This window comes from Rhea americana, unplaced genomic scaffold, assembly GCF_003343005.1.
Source record: "Rhea americana isolate MKP2758 unplaced genomic scaffold, rheAme1 scaffold_162, whole genome shotgun sequence".
Classification (NCBI taxonomy): domain Eukaryota; kingdom Metazoa; phylum Chordata; class Aves; order Rheiformes; family Rheidae; genus Rhea; species Rhea americana.
The window spans coordinates 1,037,428-1,051,114 of NW_028185728.1; the positions used below are offsets into that span (position 1 = coordinate 1,037,428).

Here is a 13,687-nt window from a genome sequence, read left to right on the forward strand (position 1 = left end):
GGCCCGGCCCGGCCCGGCCCGGTTTCGCGGGGCCCTGGAAGAGGGAGGCTGGCGGTGAGCGCGCGGCGCGAGGCGCCGTGAGGCCTGCGGCCGCCGCGGCCATGCCGCCGAAGTTCAAGCGGCACCTGAACGACGACGAGGTCACGGGCTCGGCGAGGAGCGAGCGGGTGAGTGAGCGYCCGGCTTGCGGCGGCGCCTCCCCGCCGCTGGGCCCGTGGCCGCGCGGGGGGTCCCGCGGCCAGCGTCGCTGTCGGTGGCGGGAGTCCCTAAGGAAGGGGCTCTCCGCGCGTTCGCCCGTTAGGAGCAGCGGCTCTGTGGAGAACTTGCTTCGGTTCCTTCAGGCCGCGTTTGCTGCCGTGAGACCCCGGCGGGCTCCTGCCTGCCGAGGGGAGCTGCCCCCGGGCAGAGCTCGCCCCGGCCACGCCGCCGCTCTCCTCCCCAGCGAGCTGTGTGAAAGCCTCGAGCGAGACTGCACTGCGCGCGCTGTGCTCTGCAGCCGAGCGTCCCCCCTGTCGCTAAGGGCCCTTTACGTCCCAGGCTTTGAAATATGGGTCAAAATGGTACCGTTGCCTGTGTCAGGCTAAATGGGTTTAACCTGATGCCCCGAMCCTGGGGTCACACAGCGTTTAAACCGAGTTTTGGCTGTTATCTAAAATGTTGTTCCAGCTCACGACTGCTGTCAGTGAGATGAGGATCCTGCGCTGCCAATAGCAGTTCACTCTTGAAGGAAACGATGGCTTCAGCTCACGCACGGTCTCTCAGGTTGCTTAAGCTGATTGAGCAAATATGRCAAAGCTGAAATATAGGTAGGCTTCAAATAAGAACACCACATTTGCAGCTAGGAGCTCCAGTTTATGCACAGGGGAAGCAGCATCCGTTAGTGCCATAACGACTGAGTCTGTGTTGCTGGGCCCACACGTGTAGGGTGCCGCTTCCCCCTTGATTATTTTTAACCCAAAGTAGCTTTTACTGGTGCACCTCAGCCTGAGTGGCGAATTTGTGTTGTCACAATATGAGAGATGAAATCTACTGATGTCTTCTTTGTCCAAAACTTCCAGGTACAAGTGGGTTTGTGAGGCTGCTTTTAAAAATCAGCCTTCGTACCAATTGGTAAGGTGTAGTGGAACAGCAAGTTTGAGCTTGGTGAACTGCTAAAGAGAGCAAGTTAGGAGAGGTGTGTGGTCCCTGAATGAGGATGTGCATTTGGGTGGAAAAAGAGGATTTGATGATCTCAAATCCTGTCCTGTTCTGAACGTTGCAGGAAAATGCATGCAGGAGGATGAGTCCTTCAGCGTGAACCAGAACAGATAGCAGAGCGCTCCTGTTTTCCAATCCGCCTGTAGTCTTTTCCTCCTTGTGCAGATTGGAAGGGCCAACTTGCCCAGACATGGTGAATGGGAGAGGCCGGAGTCTGTTTCAGTGTTGTCGTCCTTCTTGGATGTGCTGTCATCAGAYGGCTGGAAAAACAGCATCCTCTTAATCAGCAATAGATACAACTTTGCGCCTAGATGGGATACTCCAGGGTGGTTGTAGGTGACATGGAAGTTTTGAGCTGCTACCACTGATGGAGTGTAGTGCTTTGGATCGTCCCTCGAGCCAAGAGGGCTTGCCCGCCCCAGTCAGCACAAGCAGGGATTCTGCTTGCTGGCTGAYTGAAGGCAGGATTCAACATACTGAAGGACTGGCTGCTTCCTGCACTGTGGGAAGGTGTACTGATACTTGGAAGAAAAGTAGGATCTGAAGCTACTCAAGAAGCCAGCAGTTGATGCAAAGCTGCTGTGGATCAATGGCAGTAATTTGAGAGTTGTCCCAAATCAGAGCTGTGTAGCAGCCTGTATTTTCTAGAGACATGTGCTTGTGTCTTAAAGCCTGGAAATGCATGTGTGAAATGGTGGCTGCTTATTGACGAGCTGGGTTTTTTTCTGTGTTTGCAGAGGAACCTTTTAGAGGAAGATTCAGATGAAGAGGAAGACTTCTTCTTGTGAGTTTCTTAATGGACATTGTAGGGAATAGGATATCTTAACTAACTAAAGATCTGAGACTGGCAATGTTGAAACCCAAAAGCTGCTCCTCGCCAAATAGGCGGAGGCTTCTTGTGATCAAAACACTTGATTCCTTTGAGATGATCTCCCAAAGCCTTGGCAGCAAGYGTGAATTAAGACTTAGCAGGTGTGACCTGTGTAAAACTGGGGCACCCCACATATTAAGACATGGGAGGGACTGATGGGAGGCATAAGAAAAATTCTCCATCCACAAGGCACTGGTTCTCTCTTGCCTATCTCTGAGTCCCCTGGTTTAAATGTATGTTTTCGTTGTATCCTCTATTGTTACAGCTCTCTTTTCTGCCTACAGGAGAGGGCCTTCTGGACCAAGATTTGGACCCAGGAATGACAAAATCAGGCAGTAAGTTCCTGTTCCCCAGTGTCACATGGATAATATTTTATTCTGCCATCACAGGCTCCTGCTGCTCTCTTACAGAGGAAGCCTGTGTAATTCTGGGTATGAGAGTGGCTTTGTTTCTCCCCATTGTGGTTTTCTACCCTACCTGTCTTCAGCTAAGGGAAGTCTCAGATTTGCTTCAAACTGTCCAGGAACTGTGCATTAATTCAGGTAAAAGGATAGGATGGTAGCATGGTAGCACTATAGGGTTTCTAAAGCCCRCACTGTATTCTGGTGATAAACTATTTCATGCTTTTCCAATCTCTTTTTTCTGGAGCATTAACCCTGAATTTTAAACTTGAGCTAGTTCACTGCTCGCATACCTTCTGTTTTTATTGTTTCATGGCTTCTTCCTTTACTCTGCAACTCTCTCCTCAATGTTTCAAGAAAAAGCAAATGGTCAGGAATAGGTAAGGACTTCCCCTCCCCCTTTTTTTTTTCAGACAGCTGCTGGTTTTCCAGCCTCCTTTTCTCTAGGTGAAAACTTTATTTGGATGACCTGGAGATAAGCAGTGACTTGGTGGGATCAAAGCAGCTGGACAAACAGGAAACTGTTACAGCTGGAGGAGAATTACTGGCTGTAACAAACAGTTAGAGTAAGGAAGAGCAAACACCCTGGTATTAGGGCAAGAAGGAAGGAGGAGACACCCTGGATCCTTCTCCCAGCGAGTCACTTCCTGGATGGTGCTTGGGGCGAGCTCCTCTTTGCCCTATGGTTTCCTATTAGGGATGCGATTGTGGTACTTAGTGGAAGGGAGAGGATATTCACAGACCCCCGGGTTGCTGAACCTTGCTTGTGCTCTACCATTTCCTTTGCCTGCAACCCCAGTGCCAAAACATCAGTGGGAAACTGATGACCAGGTGTTTAATACATCGGTCATTTTGCTTGCAGCCTTGGAGTCGCTCTTCGTTGGGGATTTTTTTTCTTGCCAGGAAGAAGCCAATACAGCTCTGAGATGACTCATTGCCAACGTCAGCTATAAGCAATGCTTGGTTGTGTGCCTGCTTACCACCTTATTTTGGATCACAAGGTGCACTTGAGTTACAGAGGAGACAGGGCTGTTAGTAGAGCCAAACTCATGGCAAGCTGGTATGGAGAAAGCCATCCTCTTGGTGCAGGGCTGTACTGGGCTGAAGTAAATGGAGGTGGTGGTGGGGAATAATTGTTGTATTTGTGAGTGGCTTCTTCTCTACTTCCCAACAAAGTAGAGAAGGGGCAATGCCTACCCCCTAGTTCTCCTATACTGGCGTAGGAGTACAGAGTATCTTCTGTCTCTGCTACACAGAGAAGGAAAACAAGAGCTCTCCTCTTGTCACTGTTCACTTGGAAATGATGCCAAGACCATATTGTTGGACATCGTTGCTGGGTGTTATCCTTTCAAGGACCGCAAAGCCTTGGGGAGGCATAAACTGCTTCGTTCCTCACAGCTGTGTCCTCACAGCAACATACATGCTGTGACTTGTGAGTCACAGCTCAGCACTGATATCCCATCGTTGAGTTCAGCAGCAAATCCCACGGGGCAGCATCTCTGCAGACAGCTGTGCCCCGGGGAGCGCTCGGAGGTTGTGCTACTCCTGCTGCAGCTGCACCGGCCTCCTGCCTTTGCACTGACTGAGCAGCTTGGCTCTGTCTCCTGTTCCCTTTTTCCTGGATTACTGCCACAACAAGGGATGTTTCAGTATATTTTCCCCCAAAATACACATAGCACTATTAATACCAATGTGTAGCCTAGGGTGGAAAATAGAAGTGTGTCATGCTGGTTACAAATAGCCAACTTGGAGAGAGCAGCAAGTTAGAGCAACAAGTCCTGCGGTTTGCACGTGGCCCGGTCACGGTGTCTGAAGCACGCGGCACTGTTGTTAATCCTGCAGTGCGACCGGCCTGYGGAGTTTCTCAGGAGTTAACTCAGTGGCGCTAAAGCGGAAAGGCTTATTCCTCCTGCTCGGAACCAGGCAAGGCATGCAAAAGCAAAGACTAAACCAAGTTAAATGCCAGTGGATCTCTTGTCGCTGCTTTGACAGGTGTGTGGTTACTATCCTTGTTAAAAGCAGTGTATCTGCACTCATTAATATGAACCAGGACTTCAGGGAGACATATTTTGTGCTTTTGTCTTACTCCCTTTACTGGCAGATGTTTATTCTGCTTTATTTCACTTGGAAATCTGACAGAGTACAGATGCGGGAGTGAAATACATGAAATGTATACATCAGAAGCCAATAGCTCCCTACAGCAAGCGTGCTTCTTGTTAAGGATTCATTCTTTCTTGCCAAATAAAACGAGGAAATGTTTTATTCTTGATGTGACTTTGAGTTTCCAACCTCAAGCATGCAGAACTGGTGGGAATTGTTGAGTTTGCTCTGAGACTGCATATCTAATGTACAGATCTTTCAGCCCCTTCCTGGAGAGGCATTTCTGCTGGAGTGACTGATGAGGGAGAGCATGGTCTGGCTGCCAGTGCCTGAGGCATTGTGTGGGACCCTGGAGACTGGAGTTCAGCTCCCTCTCTCGGTCCCTTTTCTGCTTGTTCCTAGATCATCCCTTAGTTCAGATACGAAAGGATATTGGGGTGCTCAAATAACTTTGCTTTTGGTGGGAGTCAAACACCTAGGCCTCTATGATTACTTGGGCCTTGATTTCCCTGTTTCTATTCCCTGTCTCTGAAATACTTCGTTTTTCTTAGATGGAGGCTAACGGTGTGACCAGGCCGCAGATAAATAGCGAAGGCGCACAGTGTTTGGCACATGGCTCCTAGCTCCAGCGAAAAGAGGTGGGATGCTGAGGTGCAACTTGTGCAGTGTGATCTGAGCTTCATAAGGTCTTCTAAGTACTAGTACACAGCAGAGCAGCTTTAAGTTAAACACTTACCCCGGTTGGCTTCTAATGCTTYGAGGTACCTTGGGCTGCAGCAGCTTTGCTGCAGGCTCTGAACTGTGCTGGGTGGGGATACCAGTAGCAGTGTGTTGCGCTGCGTGTTCCTGTATGCGTTGTGTCCTTGTCACCTTCCTCTTGGTAGTCACACCAAGAAACTTGGTCACAAATCTGTTGTGGGAAGGAGTCTTTATTTTTAAGCCAGTAAATGGTTTTAGAAATATTTGAATCCTGAAAATATAGTTTTCTGCCTATTAACTCCCAGGCCTTAAAACCACTTTTTTTGCCATGCTCATGTGGGAAAGCAGATGTTTCTGCTTTTCCTCTCTCACCCTAAGTGTGGCAGCTATAATGGTTGCTTGCAGTTCTCAGTTTGACTTGTCTGGTTTGCCGAGGTAAGGAGGTTCCCTGGCAGAGTGTGCCCCCTTTCCACCGAGGGGCTGGAGGGGCTGGTGGCTCGAGGGAGGGGGCGCAAGGCCTGCGTGGGGCCGGCGCCTCCGCATCTCTACCTGAGAGGGATAAAATGTGCTTCCTGGGCAGCGACTGCCTGCTTCCTCGGTGCCACCTTCACCTGCGTGTGCTGGGCGGTGGCAGTTCTGCCACTTGCCTCTTGCCTTGTTATAAAAAAATGGCGAATCAAAAAAGTTTTGTGGTCATGAGACGGGTTTCTACTGAGAGATGCTTGGGGATTACCCAGGCCTTTCCCCATCCGGATAAGAAACTCTTGCCTTTCACGTTGCAGGCGGTCACTTGTCAGGAACAGCCCCTGTGTGTCCCAGGCAGGTGTTGTGGAGACACGCTGCTCCCGCGGACGTTGTGACGCAGTGCAGGAAAAGCCAGGTTCTTTTTTATGCCATCCTAAATAAAGCAAGTGCACTGCTGGAGTCCAGCATGTGCCATATGAAGGATGTTGAGTCAGAAATTGGCTTCAGAGGGTTTGTCTTTTCCAACTCTAGAAGCCGCAGTGCAGTGGCTCTACAAAGCCCAACCTGAAGTGCCAAGCTGGGAAGCCCCTCCATAGTTCTGCCTTCCCAGCTCTTGGGAAGGGGGAAAAAAAAAAAAAACTTGTAGTAGCTTTCTTTGCTTGTTTGGTTTTCTTGAATGATAAGTAAATGTGTGCAAGGCATCAGGCATCAGCTTTCTCACTGAAACCACTCTGGGCTTTTGCAGCTGCTGCTCACGTGTGTATCTCAGTACAAGCGTCTGCTCAGCGAGAGGCTGGTGAGGGAGGTGGGAGAACTAGGTCAGTGTGAACCAGAAGTGGTTCAGAAGTTTTACCTAGAGGTGCTGTGGCTTGTGGTGAGAGCGGTGGGACAGGGTCCTGTTCCTAGACCTGCAGCTGCCCTGTTGACTGGCCTTGGGCAAGTTGCTGTGATTCTTTTGGCCTCGCTTGCCAGGGCTGTGACAGGTTATGCTGTCCTCTGCTTACCAAGTGCTCTGGGGCTAGGTGCTGGGTGACGGCTCCCTGGGTGTTACTGTTGGGCATTGTGCTACGGTAAAGACCTCGATTTGGCAAATAGCATCTCTGAATTTCTGCATCCGGGAGATGCTAATGGGGATGAGARGATTCTCGGTTGGTCCAAAGAGGATGAAGAGGTTATCGCTGGGTACTTTGGGGAGCAGGAGAGTGTGGGTGCTAGACAGATGTGAATGATGAGGTGGTACCCTTCCTTCTTTCCCCTGGGGACACCAGTGTTGCGCTGCTAATAGAGGGTGCTTATTTCCCGTAACGTGGAGAACTGCGTGTTTTGTAAATGCTGGATGAATTTCAGTATTTTTCAAGTGCTTAAGTGTGTTTGATCAATGCAACCTAAGAAATCAAACATCAGACTTCAGGCAGAGTAAGCGTCCTGGGGTTGTTTTCCGTTTTGTTGCCCTGTGCATAGCATTGCATCCCAGAAATTGCTGCTGCCGTTTACTTTCTGAGCGTGGTATGTCTCAAAAAGTGTAGTCTCCCTAGGGCCCCAAGAAATGTATTACTTCTACCTCCAGGAAAATAAGTGTTTTTAGCTCCAAAATACAAACCAGAATGTAGCAGTATTTTTCCACTAGGAGAACTTTTCTCTTAACAATGTGGCTTTTTATGGAATGAATAAATGCRTTCGTAATAACCCTGTGGGTGTGATTTAGGCTACCGTTCACTGAAATGACTACCACAAAGTTGCATAACCTGTAAGAATTTGAATTATAAATTATAAATATGTGCAAGGCATCAGTTTGGTTTAGTTCATATCAACAGTTTCTYTACTGTCCTTTTGATGCTCCTGGCAGACTGTTTCATATGGCAACTCATTTTCTGGAGGGGGTTGAGCACATCTCCCTTTACTTTTACTCTAAGTTGTTTAGCAAAGGTGTGGTACTGGGTTCTGGCTTATTTGGAAAGATAAGGCATGATCTCCCCTTTGATGTGGGCTCTTCCACAGTAGAGGTGCCACCACGAGCAATCTGCCTTTTTGTATGATTTTTAGGCATTAGAGGTTCCACTCTCCAAAGTATTGTAATGTCCAGCACAGCGTTAGAGCTGTTCAGTTTAAACTTCCAGACAGATGCTTGGGATAGTGGTTCCTGYACTTACGTTTTTGGATCACCATGCCTGCCCCCTTACAGAAGGGTGCCCAACCTCTGCTGACTTTCCAGCGCTCTCTTTGAGCCCCTGCCTTGTGTCCTCTCACCCTGTGTGGGATTGACAGAGATCAGCCCTGCACAGTGCTGCTCAAGAGACACAAGCCAGTAGCTTTCTCAGCAACCTTTCTCTGCTGTTGTCCCCTCTGATCTTGTTGGTGAGCTCCCTGAACCCTGGCCAGCTCTGCATGAGGGCTGGTGCTGCAATGTGCAGTCAGTGGTGCTTGCTTCCTGCCCTTCACTCTGGCTTTGCTTTGCTCTAGTGTCCAGAACCAGGTGGATGAAGTCATTGACGTTATGCAGGAGAACATCACAAAGGTGATTGAGAGAGGCGAGCGGCTAGATGACCTGCAAGATAAATCAGGTGCGATGACAATTGCAGTTCCCCTGTCTGTCTGTCCTTTTCCCTGCATCTCTTCCTCATTTGCTGAGCTGGGTTATCAGCTTCCAAATCAGAGAGTGCCTAAAGATGGACTTGGCCCTGTTCCATGAGGGTTTTTATTTCCAGCCTAAGAATGGTGTTTCCCTGCCTTGGGCTGCAGATCTAACTTTCTGCCTGCATGTTCCTCTTTCYACTTTCACCTTCTGCTGCTCTGCACAGCCCCAGCCCAAGTTCACTGGTGCCTTTAAATTGCTGGTTGGTTCCTCACCTTGGCTTGGTCACTAAGCAGCCTGGGTTTGGGTGCCTGATCACCCCTCTRTCACTGCAGCTACTCTTCAACTTCCTTCTGTGTATGCAGCTGCCAGTCAGTACTGAGCTGTCCTGGTTCATGAGCGGTCTCAGAAGAGCCCAGTGCAGCGTTCCAGCAGTGATATGGGACCAATTCTGTAGGAGATCTGGGCAAGTTTGGGCAAGGGCTTAGTTTGGAGGTGTTTGGATGCTGAGATCTAGTTGGCCATTGCGCTAGCGTAGATTGGTCTGACTAACAGTGGTGCTGAGCACTTCAGCTGTCTGTTTGCTCTCTGGCTGGCAAAGTGCAGTCCCTTCCTCAGAGGGCAGCCAGTGCAAAGGGGGCTTGGTGGGGCTCTGCAGCCTGGTGTGTGCTCCCACACAAAGACTGTTGGAATCTGCCATGGCTTTGGTGAATCACATTGTGGTTGGGTCTCTTCCTCTGTTGCTAAGTTTATTGCTTGAAACTAAGTGTTGTTAGTGGAACAAGTGGATGCTTTGTGGTTGTGCTGCTGAATTGCCTTTTTTCTTTCCTTTCCAACAGAAAGCTTATCAGATAATGCAACAGCTTTTAGCAATAGAGCCAAACAGCTTCGAAGACAGATGTGGTGGCGAGGCTGCAAGGTGAGTGAGACCTGGAGCAGAAAGGGGTGGTCTTCTTCGTGCAGGTCCTTCGGTCCCGGGCTGAACAACAGGGTCACTCTGGGTGYCAGGAATACAAGGGAGCAAATAGGTGTAGGAAGTGCATGTCCTGTCCTGTGGGCTGGCCTGTAACAGTATGAACAATGGAAGGCTCAGTGTGTTGGAGGTGCCCCTAGAGATGGTGCCTGAAGTTGGTGTGGGAGCTGGCAGGAGGCAGCTCTCCTGCTCGCTCCTTGGGGCAGCCAGGGTCCAGTTAGCTGAGCTGGATGCTGCCCCGTGAGATGAGGCAGGGTGTGAGATGCTGCACCACTGGTAGATGATTTGAAGCTGTCCTCCCTCCTGAACTCCTTGCCCATGATCCTGCAGKGACAGCATTTTGGCTCCAAGTTGGCAGGACTTGTCTCCCTACTCTGTTCTGACGGAGCCAGGTCCGCCCGGGCTGAGGCATCCCCTTGGCAGAGTCACAAAGGAGCTGCAGGATCCTTTGGGATCTTCTTGGTCAGTTTGTGTACAAAGACACACAACATGATTGCCTGTGCTATTTGTCATGGGAAATAACTGCCTGCCTGAAAGCAGATACTGCTGGGGCCTCTGTTCTGCGAGAGGTCATCTGCACACTAGGGTGCAGGAGCGGTTACCTGGCCTTCCCTGCTAGGCGAAGRAGCTGTACTTTCTAGCTGAACAGACGAGCATCTATGGGCTGGAGGCCAAAGGCCTCCATTTCGGTAGAAGCAGCTACACATGGCATCTCCTGTAACCTGTCTTTGTTCTTCCTCTTGCAGATGAAGGCGGTCATCRCCCTGGTGGCAGTCATTCTCCTGCTTGTGATCATCAGTGAGTAGCCTCAAGTCACCCCAGCTGCCTCTGGTGCTGAAATGTTCATGGCACTCTGCACCATGCATAACGCTGTGGTATCGCTGTCCCTGGGAGGGAAAGGGCCTGAGCCATTCCTGTTGGGCCCCATGCTGTGTCAAGCAGTAATATGTGCGCCTACTCCCTGCTTCTGCTCCTCAGTTTAAATGTGCGCACAGAGGAGCTGGCTCAAACCAAGTCCTACTGTTCCTAAAGRAGGAGGGATAGATGCAGCCAAAGCTGTGGTGATCCAGGGTTAGCAGGGGCTGCATTGCTTGTAGAGGGAGATGTGAGAGTTTCAGACCAGAACAATGTCTTCAAGGGCRTCTCCACATACATGAACCATTTTGCAATGGGTCTGCTCGCAGCAGACGCTCCTTTCCTAAGCTGCTGGGCAAGGAGCTGGCCTGGAGGCTCTGCTGTTGCTCCCTGCAGATTGATCCTTTCCTGCTTCTCCCACTGAATAGGTAATAATGACTTTTTTTCAAGGCAGGGAAGTAATTCATCCCTCTGCCCGCTGGGTGACATGCTCCAAGGACCCAAGCAGCCCAGCATGGGAGCGCAGCTCTTCGCAGTTCCTTGGTGCCGGTGGTCCTGAAGGGAGGCTTTTCTCCTGTCAGCTCTGTAACAGTTCCCATGCTGCCCTTCAGCAAAACCAGCACGACCTGTTGTCCCGCTGATGCACAGCTGAGAGCGGAAGTCGCAGAGCTGACAGCAGGGCAGGGTAGGAGCATTGTAGAGAGAGGCTAATGGAAAATCCCATCTGGTTTCATTTTGRGAAGTTGGAAGGAGATGAAGATGGCAAGGAGTGTTGTCTAGTGTGTGTACAGGSAGCAGATTACATTGGCTTGAGCTGGGAAATATGCTTTCCCTTACAGCTGCTTGGTGTTTGTGACTAAAGGAATGTGGGTTTTTCCCTCTCTGACAGTGATCGGTGCTGCATTCAAAGGCATGTGGCTGAGAACTTTTCTTGTGTGTGTTTTTCAGTACCCATAGTCCTGAAGTACCGTTCCTGACCAGGCAGCTGGAGGCTTCAGTGGAGCTGGCTCTGGGATAACTAAACTGCTGTGTAATTTAAGTGAACTATCTGTATATAGCTTTGAAGTTGTTTTCCTCAGAGGAGCGAGAAGGTGGTGGCAAGTAGCCAGTTCTAACAGAGCATTTTGAGAACTGCCAAATGACCCTTTTTTTTGGTCAAGTACCTGCTCTTGTTATTACACCTTTTTTACAACAGAAGATTCAGTTCCCAAACCACCCATTTTGCTGAATTCTGGGTCTCTGCTTTGGATCTAGCTACTTGTCATTATGGTTTATCTGTATATACGGTTAAGTTGTAATGATACAGTTTGAGCAATTCCCCCCGCCTGCGGTGGAGGGCAGAGGGGGACTCTGTCCTTCCCTCAGAGCAAAGGAGGGGAAACGTGTCTAAAGAGAAACATACCATTATGTGACAGGGAACTGACCCTCTGAAGAACTGCAAGGGTGTTGTTTTTCTCCTATTCAATAAAAAAAAAAAAAAAGGAAAAAGTAATTAGGCTTTACAAGCCAGAAGACTTTCTGATCCTGCCATGGGAATGCATTAAGCTCAGTGTTTTCAGTATTGCTGCTTACAGCTGTGACTAAAGACATTCCAGTAAACCTATTTTTGACTGTATGTGTGGAGTTCCTGCACGTCTTTATAATGTTTCGGGGGGGGGGGGAGGGCTTTCAGGGCGCTCTATTATCTGGAATCCCTAGGAAAGGGCTGTCTGAGTGTTTCCTTAAAAAGAAGGGAGAAGAGCGTGTAAAGCCTAGCTCTCTAGCAGGCAGCCCAATGATACAGGAGTCACAACAGGAGTGTGGCAACTCTCATGCCCCTTAAATCAGTCCAGGATGAACAGAGCCCACTTGATACTCAGAGTCCTTCACCTTGCTGTGGTGGTTGCGGTCTTGAATGCTTCTCTGATCTGGTGGGCAGGGGGCTGTTCCCAGACAGTTGCATCGGGATGCTGGGGGAGATTGGAGCCCCTGGGCTCCTGCCAGACAGATTAGGAGCCGAGCTTCTCAATCTGCAGGTGGGACTGATGTGAAGGCCGGGAAAGGGGTGCATCTGGGTGCAAGAGCTGTGCAACCCTCTGTGAAAGCTCTAGGCACGTCTCTGTGTGCCTGGAGGGCGTTGTAGGGATCTCCTGCATCAACGTGCTTTCAGGAGCCCCTCTGAAGCCCTGCTCGCAGCATGGACAGCCTGAATAAGAGGCGGCTGTGACTGTTACCTTCACTCGTGTTCTCAGGCATTTGGTGCCTTTCTGTCCTCCCATTATTTTTAAGGTCCTTGTTCCTTCTGGCTCTGAGGCTGAGACTTAAGCTGAGATCAGGCTCTTCTGGTTCTTTTATTGCTGACTCCTTGGTGATGAGAGAGATGTTGTCCTGCCTAGCCTGCGTCTGAAGTGAGGTTAGAGAGGGGAAATGGTGCCCCAGAGAATTCCCAGCTTCCTTGTCGGAGCCTGTCTGCAGACACAAGATATTGTGTGCAGTTTCCACCTGAGCRGTGCTGCTTCTCCATGAAGAGAAGGGGATTAACAGTGAGCACAGCGGGCTGTTAGATCTGATTACAAGCTCCACTTGCCCAGCTAGTAAGTAGATAGGGCTTTTCCCTTTAGGGGCCCTGTTTGTTCCAGGAGGGAATCAGAAAGCCAAGCTGGGTTTTTCCTCCTAACCTGTAGCCAGGTTTTAGGATCCTGAAGGCAAAATCATGCACTCAGTGGAAGGGATAAAAATTATCTTGCATATGTCTCTGGCTGCGCTCCAGCTGTTAGAGATTAAGAGGGTAAATAAAGAGYGACTGTGTCTTCAGAGAGTTTGCAGGTGTCTCAGGTATCAGGTCTTCTGCTGTCAGACTGGAAAATGACTTAACAGCACTGCAAGCCCTTGTGATGCTTGTGCTGTGCGTGCTGTGTACTGCACTTCAGGGCAGGCTTTACTTCTGCTGCTGGAGAGTCCTTCCAACACGTATGGCTTTCACTGCCAGCCCCATCTTGCCTTTGCTGCTGCTGCTGCCACCCACAGAAAAAACTTGGTGCTGCGGGAGCACGTTAGGACTTCAGATCCATACARGGACCAGGTCTGAGCAAAATAAGCTAGTTTTGCAGTTGCTCGCTAGAGGCAAAGTGTGGCTATAAAGCTGGGCTGAGGGCCTTGTAGAATGGATGCTGGTATGACTGAGGCTTCATGGCAACCCTATTTTATCAAACAAGTGGATAGAAGTTGCAGAATTTGGGAGCTCTTGCCCTTCCCTCATTGATGCTCCTGCGAGCTAGAGGGGGCCGATGGCTTGGCGCCCGTGGGGCRATTCTGGCCCCTGTGTTGTGCAGATGCTGCTGGGGAAGGAAAAAGATGGGTGTAAATTATAGGAACCACCAAAGCTGCCTCTGCAGCTCCCAGCAGGACCCAAGTCCTCTCTGGGTTTAGCAGATCTTTGTCAACGGCATGTCTCTGGGGAGTTTCCACTTACCATTAACCTATCGTAGTGCCTCACTGAGACAACACAAGCAGCCGGATGTACAACCCTGGGGAAGACTGTCATTAGCATCCCAGCAATATGCTGCTTAGAGGAG

At 49.9% G+C, this 13,687-nt stretch overlaps 1 protein-coding gene across 1 annotated transcript; it reads left to right on the forward strand.

The window, feature by feature from the left end:
* The first annotated feature begins 6 nt into the window (after positions 1-6).
* VAMP4 (vesicle associated membrane protein 4) lies at positions 7-11,748 on the forward strand. The gene is made up of 7 exons (XM_085300249.1): positions 7-167; positions 1,935-1,981; positions 2,353-2,403; positions 8,194-8,294; positions 9,145-9,224; positions 10,025-10,076; positions 11,082-11,748. The coding sequence occupies exons 1-7, from the start codon at positions 102-104 to the stop codon at positions 11,108-11,110; spliced, it is 426 nt and encodes a 141-aa protein (XP_085156375.1). The 5' UTR covers positions 7-101; the 3' UTR covers positions 11,111-11,748.
* Positions 11,749-13,687: the final 1,939 nt, after the last annotated feature.